Raw genomic sequence first — 16,170 nt, 5'->3', positions numbered from 1 at the left:
GGGATAAGGAAGTAGTCAGGGCCCTGAGAAGGGAATATACAATCCACCTGAAGGCCAGGAAGCAGGAATTAAGGGAAGAGGCCTGGAACAACCTGACAATGGCAGTGGACCTTAAGGATGCCAAGCTTTTTTGGTCCACAGTCAACAGCCCTTTTCTTCAAAATGATGAAGCTCCGGTATTGTCTGCTCAGGTGAGCGAAGAACAATGGGTTGCTCATTTTTCCAGCATTTTTAACCCCGATGGACTAGTTGCAGGGGGAGATAGGGAGGCTATGGTTGCCACCCCTTTACCGCTTAACATCACAGTCACCGAGGTGGACGCTGCCATCCGGTGTAGTAAGGGGGGGAAGGCACCGGGCCCCGATGGGGTACCCGTTGATCTCTATAAAGCCGAGGTTTCCATTTGGAGTCCACTGCTGACTAAGGTGTTTAATGCTGCAGCAATGACAGCGGCTCCACAGGCCTGGGGGGAGTCCATCATTTTCCCTGTTTACAAAAAAGGTGCGAGAGGAGAGGCAAAAAACTATCGTCCGATTTCTCTCCTTACTGCCTCCCTAAAAATTATGAGTAGGGTATTATTGAGTCGTTTGGAGGACTGGGTTGAAGAAAAAGGTGTCCTTGCGGACTCCCAGTTTGGATTCCGTAAGGGGTTAGGCACAATAGAACAGTGCATAAACCTGGACCTCATCATAGGCAAATACACACGTGCGAAGCAAGGCTCGCTGTTTCTTTGCTTTGCTGACCTTTCCAGTGCCTTCGACCTGGTTGACCATGGTCTTCTATGGTCAACCCTACTGGATATGGGAGCCCCACGGGAAATCATTTACTTCTTGGCCCAATTATACAGGTACTTGTCGGCTAAGATACGTTATGGGCAATCGGGTGAGTGTACACTTAGTATTCTAGTAGGCTCTGGTATTAGGCAGGGATGTGTCCTCGCCCCCCTTCTTTCCTCCCTTTTTATCAATGCAATTGAGTTTGAACTACGGGCTGTCAGTGCTGACGCACCGACCGCCGACGGCCTCCCCATTCCGATATTGCTCTATGCGGATGACGCGGTTCTGCTTTCGAGAACCCCTCTTGGGCTGCAAAAACTCATGGACAAATTTGTGGATTTTATCAATGGGAGAAAATTAAAAATTAACAATTCAAAAACTTTTATAATGGCCTGCGGTAAGAAAGTCAAAAATCTAAGACCTTTTACAGTTATGGATCAAATACTAAAAGTGGTTGACAAATTTGGTTACTTAGGTATCACTTTTAATAGTGGGGGGATGTGGGCGTCCGAAATGACCAATGTAAGAGCCAAAATGGCCAAGTGTTCCTTTGGCATATTTGCATCTAAGCTAGGCTCTAGGCGGATACCCGACATGTTGTACTTATATCGCCATAAATGTGTTGCCCTGGCCCTCTATGGCTCAGGTATATGGGGCCATTGTAACCATAATATGCTCCATGTAGAGGAAAATAAATTTGTTAAAAAACTTCTGTGTCTACCATCCTCTGCTTCAACTAAATTGATCCATCAGGAGGTTGGTCTGGAACATCTTTCTGATTTAATCAGTTTAAGACCACTGATAGTATGGAGATCTATATGGATTAAGGAGCAGACGGGGTTCACAAAAAAGATTATTTTAGACTGTCTCAACATGGAAACATTTTCCCGTATTCCCTGGCTTAACTATATTATTCGTGTATTTAAAGATGTCTTTAACCTTGCTGTGTGTGATAATCCACTTTGTGTTCTAGACATCCCTAAGATTGAGCTTAAACACGAATTTCTGAGGGCTAGTATGGTAAAGCGCAATGTAGCTACTTCTAAGTTTTCTACACATGTTTTTTACGATAGGTATAACATGGCAGAAGCGGGATTCGCAGGATACCTTAAAATGGTTACCATTCGTTCCCACCAATATGTTTTGACAAGACTACGGATGGGGACTGTTCATTTGCTTGTTGCGTATCCTCATATGAAGACTTACACTACTGCCCCCTGTCCATGTGATGGGACTACAAAGCAAAGTTCGGAGCACTTCCTATTGTTATGCCCTTTTTATCTTCATCTCCGTAAAACATACTTGAACCCACTTTAAAAAAAATATAATGTATCCACTATTGTATCTGCTATGAGGCTTTTATTCGGACTTGATTCGCAGGACATTTGCTTTTGTACTGCTGTATTCATTTTGAAGTCGGTACGCTGGAGGAATAATATGCTTTTTGTTACATGATTGTTCTTAAATTAGCTGTACCTATATGTTTTTTAACTATTTATGTATGTATGTACTTTTATGATTATTATCAACAAATGATCGAATAAAGTTTTTGAATTGAAGTGACTGCTTAATTTAAAGCATGACAGCCATCAAATTATGAGCATGTATTGCTCAAACAAATGTGGAAATATATTATTTTACATCTTCTTTTATTCACAGAACACAAAATAAATCCAAATACTGATAAGATGGGGGAAAAAATAAAAATGTATAAATACAAATGGAAATGTTAATAAATACCATGAAACCAGGATCCCTACTTGTATTGTTACTGAAGATGTTTTTTTCCCCTAAAGTTTTTAATTTACTACATTGAGATTTTAGGCAACAGTCTACTGCAGGCAAAATTCTTGATTGTGGCGGCACAGCCAGCCTTGATCAAAGTTCTTGGTTGTGGTGACACAGTCTGCCTCAAGCACAGTTCTTAGTTGTGGCAGAGCAGTCTGCTTCCGGCATAGTTGTGGTCACAGCAAAGATGCCTGCTTCAGCACCACTCTGGTCACAGCAGTGACGACCGCTTTAAATGTAGTTCTGGGTCACAGCGGTAAATGCTGTTTTCCCTGATTCCCATTTGTAACCACAGTCCTGCAAAAACTGTGCCCTAAATTCATAGGGTGTACAGATGTCCCTTCAACCACAGTCTGCCTTCTCAAAGCTGGGTTCAAGCGGCTTCTGGCACTGCGTGGGCAGTTGTATCTCCTGCAGGTAGGTTTACCACCAGGCTGTTATTGCACCAGCACTAAGGTCAATTTAATGTTTAAGGCCCTTGCTGGTACTGATGAATTTCTGACAATGCATGACCCAATGTTTGTTTGTACTTTGTCTGAGGTAACATGCAGTAGTGCATGCTGCCTGCAGTTTGGTGTTTGGTGTTTAGAGTGTGTGTTGGGTTTTGTTTACACATAAAAACAAAGCAACAGCAGGGCATTGTGCCATTGACCGGGCCAATGTTTATTCATGTGAGCGAACCTGTTTTTGAACCTTTTAGAAAATTAAGACCGTAGTGTGGCCTGAGCAATTGCCAGTGGCTGAGATTCATTCAAGCATTTCATCAACCACCTTGTTGTTGCAGTTGCCGCCGTATGTTCAACCTGTATGCCCAGGCAGGTGTCCCATGCTCACTGTGCCTATGGAACCAAGCTACACCCAACTGAAGAGCACCAAATAGTGCAAAACCGGTCTTTGGTTGCTTGTGTTATGGTTCAGGGAGGACCTGGCAGTTCTGACTGGACTGTTCTTGTTGGAGCAGGTTCAAGACTGAATTGTGTGTGGCCAGGTCCAAACTGAGGTGACTGGCAGCAGCAGGGCATCGTGCCATTGATGGGGCCAATGTTTATTCATGTGAGCGAACCTGTGTTTGAACCTTTTAGAAAACCAATAGGCTGTAGTGTGGCCTGAGCAGTTGCCAGTGGCTGAGATTAATTCAAGCATTCTATCCATCACCTTACTGTTGTTGAACTTTTTATGTTAATTAATTTATCTCAATGAATGAACCTAAGAATGGACAACTCCGTTGCCCTTTAGGATCAGTATTTCATACAGTTGTGCCAAATCACAAAAAATACCCACTATAGATATTCTGCCAAGCAGTTAGCCATCGGGGGAGTACATTTTGTAAGAAGAAGATGCTCATGAGTCATAAGGGTAAATGCATTACTGCATGCATACTCATATTAACATATGCTGTTTCATGGCCTGAACACACAATTGTACTTGTTGTCTATATACAATGTCTTGTATGCCAGTAAATGTATAAATAATTGGCCAGGATGTTTTTGTAGCAAAGGCAGCAAACCTTCTTGCAGGGTTAACAGGTTCCTTCCTTCTCTCATTAAGCAGCCTGGCATCTCTGTGCTCATGATAGAGAAACAACTTCTTCTTGCAAGGTAACTCTACAGGTGATTTCACCTTACCTTTGGAAAGCTGGCTGTCTGGCAGGCACCAACTATTGTTGTACTGCAGAGTTCCCAGTACTCTGTGATGCACTCCCCTTCTTGGACCAAGAGAACTTGGAACTGGAACAAGTTGAGCAGTTGCTTCCATTTTTATACAGTCAAAAATTACATGTGGATTCAGTCTGTTCTTTCAGAACCTGTTTGGAGTAGTTCTTCTTTCAAGTGTCCTTTCTAAGCTGCTCTACAGACACAACCTTTGTATTATGTGATGTTATTGACAGCAAAGTAATCATCAGCCGGGAGTACTCATAATAGAGGTACAAAGGAATTTGAGCTTTCGGCACCTGGCTCCCAACAGCCATGCTGAACAGTCGTCCTGGAAGAGACACAGGACTTCCTTGCCTAAAGGGCCCTTTTCATGCTGAACAGCAGAGCCTGCAGGACAACACTCCACCACCTAGCATGTAGCAGTGCTACAGGGAGACTAATCATTAGCTTCTCTCAGCAAAAGGTCTAATTGCATTTCTGTGGGACCCTTGTCCTCTAAGTCCCTACTTCATAGTCTAGGTCTGCTCCCTTCAGTCTCAGGAATGTAAACAATACACTGTCCGGGGAAAATCCCTTGCACATGTACTAGCCAGGGGCTTCCAAAATAGAACCCACAGACCTCTATTACTCTGGCTCATGAATGCACTCATTGCATGTACCACACCGGCCACAGACACAATCATGCACAACAGTCACTTGGAATATTGGTGCCAGGATTTGGGATAGCACATTGAAGCAGACCTTGATGCAAGTTGCTCAGTAGGCTTCTACTCCAGTGTCAAAAAATAAAGTGTGATCACAGCTATGAATTAAAAAATCCTGGTACATTGCCACCACCACCACTCTATATGAAAAACCCAGGACAGGGACAGGGACTTTAGTCCACAATCAGTAAAATGAGGTGCGTCCAGATTAGAGGGCAGGTTTGTGGCCTCACTCGTGTCATTGGACAGCCCAAGCTGGATTAGTGAGCCTATGGCCAAAATCAAAAACAGAATACCAGAAACTCGAAGTCTGGCACTCTGGGCAGGGAAACACAATGGACAACATACAGGGGATAGTCCAGTCCCAACATCATCCTAATTCATGTGGCAATTTGTATAAACGATTGTCTTTGTTCAGTAGTATTTGTAAAGTGCACCATTTGCCCATTTGAATCTTGGGTTTATTGGAGGAGTGTTATGGTGATTGTCCGGTCTCTTGTTCATGCTTGCATTTTGTTTCTATCTTTGTTTCTGTGTCCTTGTCTGTATCTAAGAATTTGTGTCTATTGCTGCCTTTAGTGCTGTATTTTCTATGACTTCTTAGTCATTACCTCGCCTGCTCAATCTGTGTCTCCATGTCCTTGTCATTATATCCTTCTCGGCTGGTTCCAGTATCTCTATGCAAATCAGTCATTGGCTCCATGTTTCCATGTACCAAGTTCCCTATTGGCATTGTCATTCTGTCCCTTTGTGTACCAGCACCTCCTGTATGAGTAACTGCCATAGTGTTTCCATCAGAATTATTGTCAGGGGATCCAGTGTATATGTTTTCCTATCTGTTTGTCCCTATCTTGAGTCCTTGTTTCTTTTTTCGCAATCTGTCTGCATTTCTCTTTGTCCCACGGGCAGTATCTCTCTAATTGTTTATCTTTCTGTGTGCATTTCTCTTGATTGCATTGAGGTCAGTGCCCCCTTACTCTGATGTCCATCCCAGTCAGCAGCCAAGAAAAAGTCACTGTCATTGAAAAAGCATGCACCGCCTCTCTGACATGCTTGCATTCTGATGGGTTTGCTTCCATTTTGTGTTCCTTTTGACTCTTATCTCCCTCAGCCCACATCTTTGTCCCCTTGTCAAGCTCTTACAACCTTCTGATCTGCCTATATTCCCACCCTGTGACATTCTCCTGATTCTCTTGTCAGTGTTTTCTTGTTTTACCATCAGGGTTTCCTAGTTTGTGTCTCTCTCACTTTCATTATGTTCTACTGCCTTGTTTAATTGTTTATCAGCTCCCGGGGTCACTGTTTTCTTGTCCCAGAGTGCGGCTTGGGGACTGCTTATGCCAGTCTGTCTGTCCCAATGGTTGTGTCTTTATGCCCTGGTCTTTATATTTTCTTACAAGAATCATATGTGCTTAGAAGAATTAGTAATGAAGAATTCTTGATTTTAGGTTTTGTGTTGGGTGGAGCTTTTGGAGTGTTTACAGCCGGCATTGACACCAATGTAGGCTTTGATCCCAAAGATCCCTACAGGACGCCAACAGCAAAGGAAGTCCTCAAAGATATGGGCCAGAGGGGTGCATCTTATGCAAAAAACTTTGCCATTGTGGGAGCTATGTTCTCCTGCACAGAGTGCTTGGTCGAATCGGTAAGTAGCAGAATTTGTAGTTGGATAAGACTGTAAGTTAGATCTCCACTTAGCAAATCACATTTGCAGATATTTTTATGATTTTGTAAGCTGACAGAATAAATTGCCTTAAAACTTTAACATATTGATATTCTTTAATGCTGTACATTTTTAATGTTTAATCAGGCTAAGAAAGTAATGGACTGTCGGTGTTATAGTGACTTTCATAAATGTTCACAACCGGGCAGACACTAAGCACTTTAACCTCCTTCTCTTTGCCCCTATCCCACATGCAATGATTTATACCAGTAGCATAATTCTAGTTTTTGTTCCCTTTTGATCCCTTTCCTTCATATACCTCTCATCGTGATGATGTTGGTTCATGTCCAGTTTCTGTGTTTCTTCTCCATCTGTTGTCGGAGCCAGGCATGTGAGCTAGTTAAAAAATAATAGCATTAGAACTTTCTATCTGCAACCAAATCTATCCATTAAAGGTGTGTTCAATAGCTCAAGTGTGGGTTGCAAAAGTTTTCTACATACTTGTTCATTTTCTTCTTTTGTGTCCCTCTGTTTTCCAGTACCGTGGAAAGTCTGATTGGAAGAACAGTGTCATCAGTGGCTGCATCACAGGAGGCGCAATTGGCTTTCGAGGTCTGTGAGCGGTTTTCTGACTTTCATTTTCTAGCAATCTGTTTATTGGCTGCTATAATTAACACAGACAATTGAACCAATTGTCACCATTAACCAGTCTCTGAACTGTCTAGTTTAATTGCCGACCTCATATGAGGAGTTTAGTGGTCTTGCTGCAGAGGGAAGGTTCAGCCCATCATGCATAACTATTAAGTGTACTTAGGTTACATGCAACTCCTGCAGCCAGTCAAGCCCTAGTGTTTTATATTAAAAACCTTTATTTTTTGCACCTCAATGCTGTTGGTGACACTACTAAAGATATCACACCTAGCTTTGGATAACGTGCGGGTAGAGTGGCGTTTGGTGGAGTTCTTTTGACACTTCATACTATTATGATGTTGGCTGTGGTGGTCAACACAATCCCAGTTGTGCAAGTTCTACATAATTGACATTCAGCTAAAATGAGACCACCTTCTTCGCTCCTCCTTCACAGACTCAGTGTCTCAGAATCACAATCCACTCTCTGATTAAATGCAGCAAGAAAATGTCAAAACAACTTGGTTGCCTCCATTTTAGTGCAAAACATTTCTCGTGTACGGTCAATGGCAAAAGAAGACTTTTTTTACACTTTGATGTCAATCAGGGGCTTGTATAGTGCAGCTACTCACCGGTGAAGGTCTCAAGGTGCTGGTGTGATTGAGGAGCTTGTAGGTGATTCTCTTGTTGACTGGAGCCTGTGGAGTTGTCGTAGGTGTTGTGGCTGTAACACGGTATATCGAGGATCAGTGCGGGGATTTGAATGTTCTGTGGTTTCTTGAGCTCTTTCTGGGTGACACCGGTATAGAGTGCATTGCCGTAGTCGAGTCTGCTAGTGACGAGTGTCTGAGTGACAGTCTTTCTGGATTCTGTGGGGATCCATCTGAATGTCTTTCGAAGCGGGCAGAGCGTATTGAAGCAGGCTGAGGAAACTGCTTGATTAAGCAATTCATTGTGGGTGATGAGTCCAGTATGAAACTGAGGTTGCATGCGTGGTCTGCCGGGGTGGGGGGAACCTAGAGTCACTGGACCCCCAGGAGTCGTCACTGGCCACCAGGAGTCGTCCCAGGCTGAAGAGGTGGGTCCCAGGATGAGAACTTGGGTCTTGTCTCACTTGAGCTTGAGCAGGTAGCAAAGGCCTACATTCCACTGTGGAAGTTGGTTCTGGCGTTTGTGTGTTCGTTATTGAGGGAGAGGATCAGCTCAGTGTTGTTGGCGTAGGAGACAATGTTGAGTCCGTGGCTTCGGACGATGGCTGCGAGGGGGGGCATATAGACGTAGAAGAGGGTGGGGCTCGGGAAGAACCCTGGGGCACTCCACAGCTGATTTCTGGGAGTTGGGGGACTATATTCCATATACCACCCCTACATTAGGATTAAATGGATAAATGGGCTATTCTTTCACTCTTTTACCCTTGGTAGAATCAACCGTTGGTACTTTCAAGACTAGGATGTGGCGTTACTGCCAGAGCTGCCAGATTTGGAACTGGGGAACCAGGTTCTAGTCTCAGCATTTTGTGATTCTGGACAAATCACTTAGTCTCCCTGTGCAAAAGGTCTTGCCTTTCATTAAGTTAAAGCCATTTGTGTTGCTATACAATACCATTAGCAACGCAAATGGCTTTTAACTTAATCAAAGGCTAGACCTATTGCATTTTCAATGCTTGTTTTCTTTGCATTTTGTTATTTATAGCCTTGGCCATCCCAATTTGCACTTGAGACTAAATTTACGAGAACGCAAACAGAAATCATGTACTGAGTGAGTTATCCACCTGTAAGGGGCAAACTTGTGACCTTGTCTGTTTTACCACTATACCGAGCCCTTAACACATTGGGTCTTATGGTAATTGTATTCATATAGTGCTTACTACCCCAGGTGGGGCTTCGAATCTCTTTTCAGCAAGTAGCATGCTTCTCCGGTACCCAAAACAGATTAGTGGTGGATTAGTGCAGGGAAATAGAAGTACATTTGAGCAGTGGACATGTGAGTCTGTTAGTTGGATTGAATATGATAATGGATGGATAGGAGTGGGAAGTGTTATTTAGGAGATCATAGTAGTAAAATGAGGTTTTTGACGTGTAAAAGAAGAGACGAAAGTGGGAAGAGTCTCTAGAAATGGATTAGGGAGATCATAGTAGTTAACTGAGTTTTGGGATGAGTGAAAGGAGGGATACATGAGGGAAGAATTTAGAAAGGGTTATTTTGGAGATCACACTAGATAGTGTAACCAGGCGCTTTACAAACTCTTTATTATTATTATAATAGTCGAATGAGGTTTGGGATGGGTTGGAGAGTAGAGGATATATTGGGAGATGTATAGGGTGAGACAGTAGTGCATTGAAGAGAGTCAAAGGTTGTTTTATTTTTCTTTTACAGTAGGAGTAAAGTAATGCATATATAGCTACATAACTACATAGAAAGGGTGTCCATGTATAAGGAACATCATGTATAGAGACTTAAATTTATATTGTATAAACTCAGACTTTCAAGTGTTGCTGTACTTTTTATTTTTTTTATTTTTTTTTATTTGCAGTGGCAGAGGCATACAAAATGCAAGGATGAGAAAAACATTTTAAACAATGACAATCATTCGCATAATTGCTGATACATTATTAACAAAACCAAGTAAGAAATAAATGAAAAAAAAGAGAAAATAAACCGGTGAGACATAGAAAACATAAGATATCTCTTTTTACAGATGTGGTCGTTATTAGGTTACATCCAGTTATCAATAGGAGACCATAGTTTCCTATCAAATATCTTCTTTCTCTGTCCTTTCAATTTGTACACTGCTTTATCCATTCTATAAACATTTAACAACTTTCCCAACCATTGCTCGAATGATGGTGGATCAGCATCTAACCATCTTGAGGTAATACAAAAACGGTAAATGGACATTCCAATAAAAAGAAAATGTTCTTGATCAGCAGATAAGCTCTCGGATGGAACATATAAGCCAAAAATAATCACAGATGGACATAATTTGATATTAGTATTAAGCAAGTTAGTCAGAAACTTTTCTATCCTATTTATATATACAGTTAGTTTAGAACAGCTAAAAAACATATGACATGAGTCTGCTGCTAAAGTTCCGCAACGACTACAATTGATACCTTTCGTAGCTTTCCATTTAGCCAGTTTTGCCGGTGTATAGTAAAGATCTAGAGATGCCATGTAATGTTGACTTTTAAGAGAACTGTTGATTAATGTTTTATTGCTAATCTCAAACGCCCTTGCCAGATCTATCCCTTCTATACACAGTTTCCTTTCCCATTTCTGGGCTTGTTGGTCGAGATCATCATGCAGCCTGTTGACCATTAGTTGATAGATTGTACCAATGCGACTATCCCTCCTGCCGCTCTCCATAACAACATTTGTCTCCATTGCGTCACTATATAAGAGGTTTTTTTTTTTCCAGAAAACTACGAATTTGTAAGTATTTAAAAAATTCGTTTCTGGAGAGACCAAATATATCTTGAAGTTCGGAAAAGGACATTAGAGCCCCATTTTGGTACAGTTGCCCAATTGAATGAATCTGTCCCAGACGGAATCGATTCGTGGGGATATCGTGAGAAATACCAGATAATGAAATATTGCAACAGATAGGTGTATAAAAATTATATTTTGAGGTTATCCGTAAAGCTTTATTAATTTGTCTCCAAACCAAAAAAGCAGAGAGAAGAACCTTAAATTTTGTTTTTTTGTAATAACTCGGCTCCATAAATATCAATAAACATTGGCGCACATGAGCACCCATAAGCATTTCAAAAATGGATGGTGACATAAAGGTTTCGTTAGCATGATCATGAAATAATAAAACCTTAATTGTTTTAAGAGTTATAGCCCAATAGTACATTCTAAAGTTCGGAAATCCCAACCCACCACGCCCTTGCGGTAAGGTGCACCATTTTAGAGATCTTCTTGAGCGGCGATACCCCCATAAAAATCTGGACAGCATCCTATCTATTTTATTAAAAAGGGACATAGAGAAAAATAGGGGAATGGTGCGAAAAAAATAAAGAAATTTTGGAAAAATCAACATCTTAATGACATTGGTCCGTCCAAATAAAGATAAATGTAGATTATTTATCCTTTCTAAGGTTCTGTTAGTGGATATGAGTAAAGGATCCAGATTTAGTCCAACAATGTCATCTATTTTAGATGATATAGTTACACCAAGGTATGTAGCAGTATCATTTAGTAGAATATCAGTGGGTGTACCAGTTTTAGAATGTACAATTTGGGTTTTTGAGATATTTAATTTGTATCCAGAGAATTTACCAAATTCACTAGCAACTTCTATTATTTTAGGTAAGGCGGAAGAAGAATCAGAGGTTACAATGGCCACATCGTCTGCGTATGTTAAGACTTTGTGGTCTATCTCATGGAGTCGGACAGGTGGAATACCAGGTTCTATAATTAATCTATTCAAATAGGGTTCTAGATAAAGTGCAAATAAAAGTGGAGAGCAGGGGCACCCTTGCCTGGTCCTCCTGGTAATTGAAAATGGACTAGAGATATCCGTGCCTAATCTTATTACACCCTTTGCATTAGAATAATGTGACTGTATAGCTTTAATAAATTGTGGTGGAAAACCCTTCCATTTTAGTACAGACCAAAGGAACCCCCAGTCTACTCTATCAAACGCTTTTTCAGCATCGAGTAGGATAACTCCGACTGGGGATTCCTTTGCTTGAGCCCAATCCAACAGTGCAATAACACGTTTAACGTGATCTGTAGTGTCCCTGTGTTTAATAAACCCGTGTTGAATATTAGAAACCAAACCCGGCATAACATCGTTTAGTCTATTTGCAAGAATTTTAGAATAAATCTTACTATCAGCTGTAATCAGGGAGATGGGACGATACGAGCCTAATTCCTTTGGATCCTTGTTCTTTTTGACAAAAACAACTATAGTAGCTGTGGACCAGGAATCAGGAGCTTTGTCTTGAAATGCTACATTAAAAATTTTAAGCAGCTCTGGTTTCAGCAAGTGTCTAAATGTCCGATAAAATTCAAGAGGAATCTGATCGGGCCCCATAGCTTTACCAGCTGCGAGACTCGTAATAGCCCTTTCAATCTCTTCCCAGCTTATTGACCTAGCAAATAAATCTATATCATCTGTGCACAAAGAAAGTTGGTTAATGTTTTGTAAATAATCTGTGGGATTAAGAGTCTTGTCAGTTTCATTGTTAAAGTCGTTATACAGCATCTTGTAGAAGCCATGAAATGCCTCTAATATTCCTTCCCTACTTTCGTGAAGGACCCCATTTGTATCTTTAACACATTGTATTTCGTTAAAAGAAGATTTTTGTCGTAAGCGCTGTGCTAGAATTTTTCCCGTACGTTCGCTAAATTCGTAACGTTCCGTTTTATATTGTTTAAATTTTGCAGCTACTTCTTCAGCAATATGTGTACGAAGACCTGAGCGTTCAATGGTTAATCGTGTTTGTACATCCTCTATATTAGCATTGTTTTTCCATGCGGTAGATAATTCCAGCTCGACCTGCCTTATCTTGTTTAACCTGTCCCTGAGATCTGTTTGGTTTTTTTTCCTCTTATAATTTGCAAAACTGATTGTCTCGCCCCGTACAATAGATTTGAAAGAGTCCCAGACTACTTGTGGAGAGGCAGTATCGTTATTTATTAGAAAGTAATCTTTAATAATATTAACCATAAATTGAAGGTATTCTTCATCTAATAATAAATTTCTTTGAAATGACCAGGATCTAGTGGAGTTTTGGCAATCAGTAGAAAATTGCATCTCAGCAATTATAGGATTATGATCTGAAATGACTTGTGGTAATATCTCAATACAAATTTTCTCCAAAAAAACTGAGGATACAAAAAAATAGTCTAAACGGACACATTTTTGATAAGGAGTAGAAAAAAAAGTATATCCGGGGTCATTATAATGAAATTTATTCCAGACATCAGTTAACCCATTACTTAGTACCAGGTCTCTAAGTGCTTTATAAGTTTTAACCTTTCGACCCGTATATCTCTTCTCTGATTTAATATTCCAGTCGGCTGACATATGTATATTTAGGTCTCCACAGACTATAATCGGTTGTGTCCAGGTGGATAGCTCTGTATTCATAGTATTAAACAATTCGGCATCGTCCAGATTGGGACCATAAATACAACATAAGGTAAATTTGCAGCTTCCAATTTTTAGCTCAGCCAGTCCCCATCTGCCCCATTTATCAGAGAGTGTTTTTAAACATTTCCCTACTCCCTTTCGCATGCAAATTGCAACGCCTCTTTTGATACCCATTTGTTTAGATGTAATCAAAACTTCCAATCCCAAATTATTCAGAAGAAAACGTTTATCCCATGAAATGTGAGTTTCCTGTAGACATAGCAGATCAATATTCAGCACTTGGAGCATTGTTCGGAACATAGCAATCTTCTTTAAGTCATTAAGACCATTGATATTAATAGTACATATTTTCACCTTTTTATACATATCAAAAGTGATAGAAAAAAATTATCGACCATCATCACAAGTATTTGCTCTTCAATATTATCATTTAAATGCCTTATATTCATCCCTGTGTTGAACACCTCTGCCTTACACCCCCACCACCAACCCTTGCCCTTGCCCACCCCCACCCTTATTCCTAGAACCCCTCCCCCCACCCTCCCCACTATATGAGGCACAGGAACTTTCAGTTCCTGGAGCGTATGGATGCTGTGTCCCTAACTCGTGGCGTCCTTACTAGAGAAAAGAAAAAAAAAAAAAAGAAGAAAAGCGAGAGAAGGAGAAAGTTCAGAAAAGAAGAAAGGAGAGTATAGAAATAGAGAAACATAATGGTCCTGCATTCAAATAATTATTAAACAGTATAATTACTACGCTCAAGTTCTAGATTTGTCATACTATACATCGAAGTTCTTCTTGTTTATTCAAAGAGACTCCAAGTACTCCTTAGCTTTGATTATAGAAATAAAGTATTTTGTTTGGCCCTTGTATATAGTCTTTAGTTTTGCAGGACCTTGAAGAAATACTGCTACTTCTTTCTTCTGAAAATCGGGAATTAGTTGCTTCAGTTGCCATCGTTGAGCCACAGTAGCTTGGCAGTAGTCTTGTCGCACAAAGAACTGACAACCTAGACCATCCGCTTTCTTATCTGGTCTGGCGTTTACAAATATCACTTCGCGGGCAAGGAAATTATTGAATGACACCAAAATGGCCCTAGGATAGTTTTCTTGACCTTGTCGTGGTTTCCTTGTTGTGAAAGGGAATCTATGTGCTCGTTGTATTTCCCGAGCCCAATCCCAATCAGTAATTTCAGGAAAAGCATTGTTTAGTAAATTAATGATAAACTTCCTCGGGTCCCCTCCTTCTTCTTTATTTTCAGGGATCCCCAAAAAACGCAAGTTGCTTCTATGGGCCTGATTTTCCAAACTAGCTAGTTTGTCAGATAGGTCATCCTTTTGTACTTTGAAATCTCCCACTTCTTGTCTTTGAGCCATACATTCTTCTTCTAGTACAGATATCCTGGCCTCTGCTTCAGTGACCCTATCAGCAGTCTCTGAGCATAATTTGATTGCACGTCGTACTGCGTTTTTAACTTTGGCACATGTCATTTGCGTGCGTTGATTCTCAGCCTTGCTCTCTGCTCTATGACACATCATGGTATCAAATATTGTTTTCAGTGTAATCTCTTCGTTGTTCTCTTGCTGTAGACTAGGATCAGGTATAGCGTTATGGCTAAACCCCGGAATATCATTGGCAACAGAAGCGGTGGATATTAGATTAGAAGATGGGGGATTCGTATTATTTGGTGAATTAGAAGCAGTCTCTTGGCTCATTGCGCAAGAAGATCTCTTCTTCCTCAGCTTCTTTTTTATAATGGTTGCCGCATTAGTATTATCAGGACTCATACTAATCTCACCCTCAGAAGATAGGCTCTCACCACTAAAGTCTGCCCAGTCTTTATTAAGACCCGTCGCTTCATCGGATGAGAGTTCTGATAGTGAATAAAAATTTTCAGGGAGCTCTTGATTATGTTGCTGCCCAGTAGTTTCTTTTACATTTCGTAATTCGCTTGGCGCTTCATTTGATAGTAATACCAGCGATGGAAGAGAGCATGCTCTATTGGTGATAGCTCCACCCGGAGCTGGAACTGCAAATCCCATAATACCCTTCCTCGAAGAGTCGGTCGGTATCAGAATGGGTATCAGAGTAGAGGGATTATTAGAGTTATTCTGATTATCACCACTTGTAGATGGTTGATTAGCAGATTGTGCTGCGGTTATATCAGTGCTTTGATTATCATTATCAGTTATTTTCTTTTTTGCAGCATGCTTTTCAAATAGATCTGGTAAAGTTTGTAACGCAGAGCTTTTTATGCCAGGTATTTCATTAGATTTAACAGCAGCCCCCTTATTAGAGTTCTTACCCTGTTTGGTGATGGTTTTACCAGGGATCAGTGGTGTTGCCTCTGCCATCTCGGTCTCCTCGTTCTCTTGCTCCACGTTGTTCAAATCAGACCCAGGGCCGGTTTTCTTGTTGCTGCGTGTGGCAATAGAAAGTGGAAGTGGCGTCCTCTTTTTCTTCCGTGAGCCACCTCTGCCGGGAAAAACGCTGCTCTGTGCCCAGCACAAGCAAAGTGTAGCACGCCACAGCGGAGACCGCCGATTGAACTCAAAAAAGTTTAGCAACATTCGTAAGCTCCGCCTGACGCAAGGATAGTTTGTAGCAAATTGTTATTACTATATGCTGGAATAACGCAATGTGATTATTTCTTCTCCGTTTTTGATACTTTTTGTCTCCGTGGCTCCGTGGCTTTGTCTGACCTGCACGAGCCAAACTCCGGTGAAATCAGAATCAATTATTGGACGCTTTCCCTGCTGCTAGAATCTACTCGGAAATGGTCGACGCCTCTCTGCCTCTCTGCCAGCGCGGAGCTTCGCATCCAACCCTCCGGTCAGGAAATGGAAAAAACACCTTT

At 41.1% G+C, this 16,170-nt stretch overlaps 1 protein-coding gene across 1 annotated transcript in view; it reads left to right on the top strand.

Moving 5' to 3' along the window:
- LOC147729734 (mitochondrial import inner membrane translocase subunit Tim22-like) overlaps nt 1-16,170 on the top strand; it is a 74,707-nt gene that overhangs the window by 38,620 nt on the left and 19,917 nt on the right. The window contains exons 2-3 of the mRNA XM_086954618.1: nt 6,372-6,568; nt 7,126-7,198. Coding sequence (XP_086810744.1) covers nt 6,372-6,568; nt 7,126-7,198 — 270 coding nt within the window. The remainder of the gene's footprint in view (nt 1-6,371; nt 6,569-7,125; nt 7,199-16,170) is intronic.

This window comes from Lissotriton vulgaris, chromosome 2_1 (genome assembly GCF_964263255.1).
Source record: "Lissotriton vulgaris chromosome 2_1, aLisVul1.2, whole genome shotgun sequence".
Classification (NCBI taxonomy): Eukaryota; Metazoa; Chordata; class Amphibia; order Caudata; family Salamandridae; genus Lissotriton; species Lissotriton vulgaris.
Note: the sequence above shows the minus strand (reverse complement) of the source record. Positions and strands in the feature narration are given on the sequence as shown.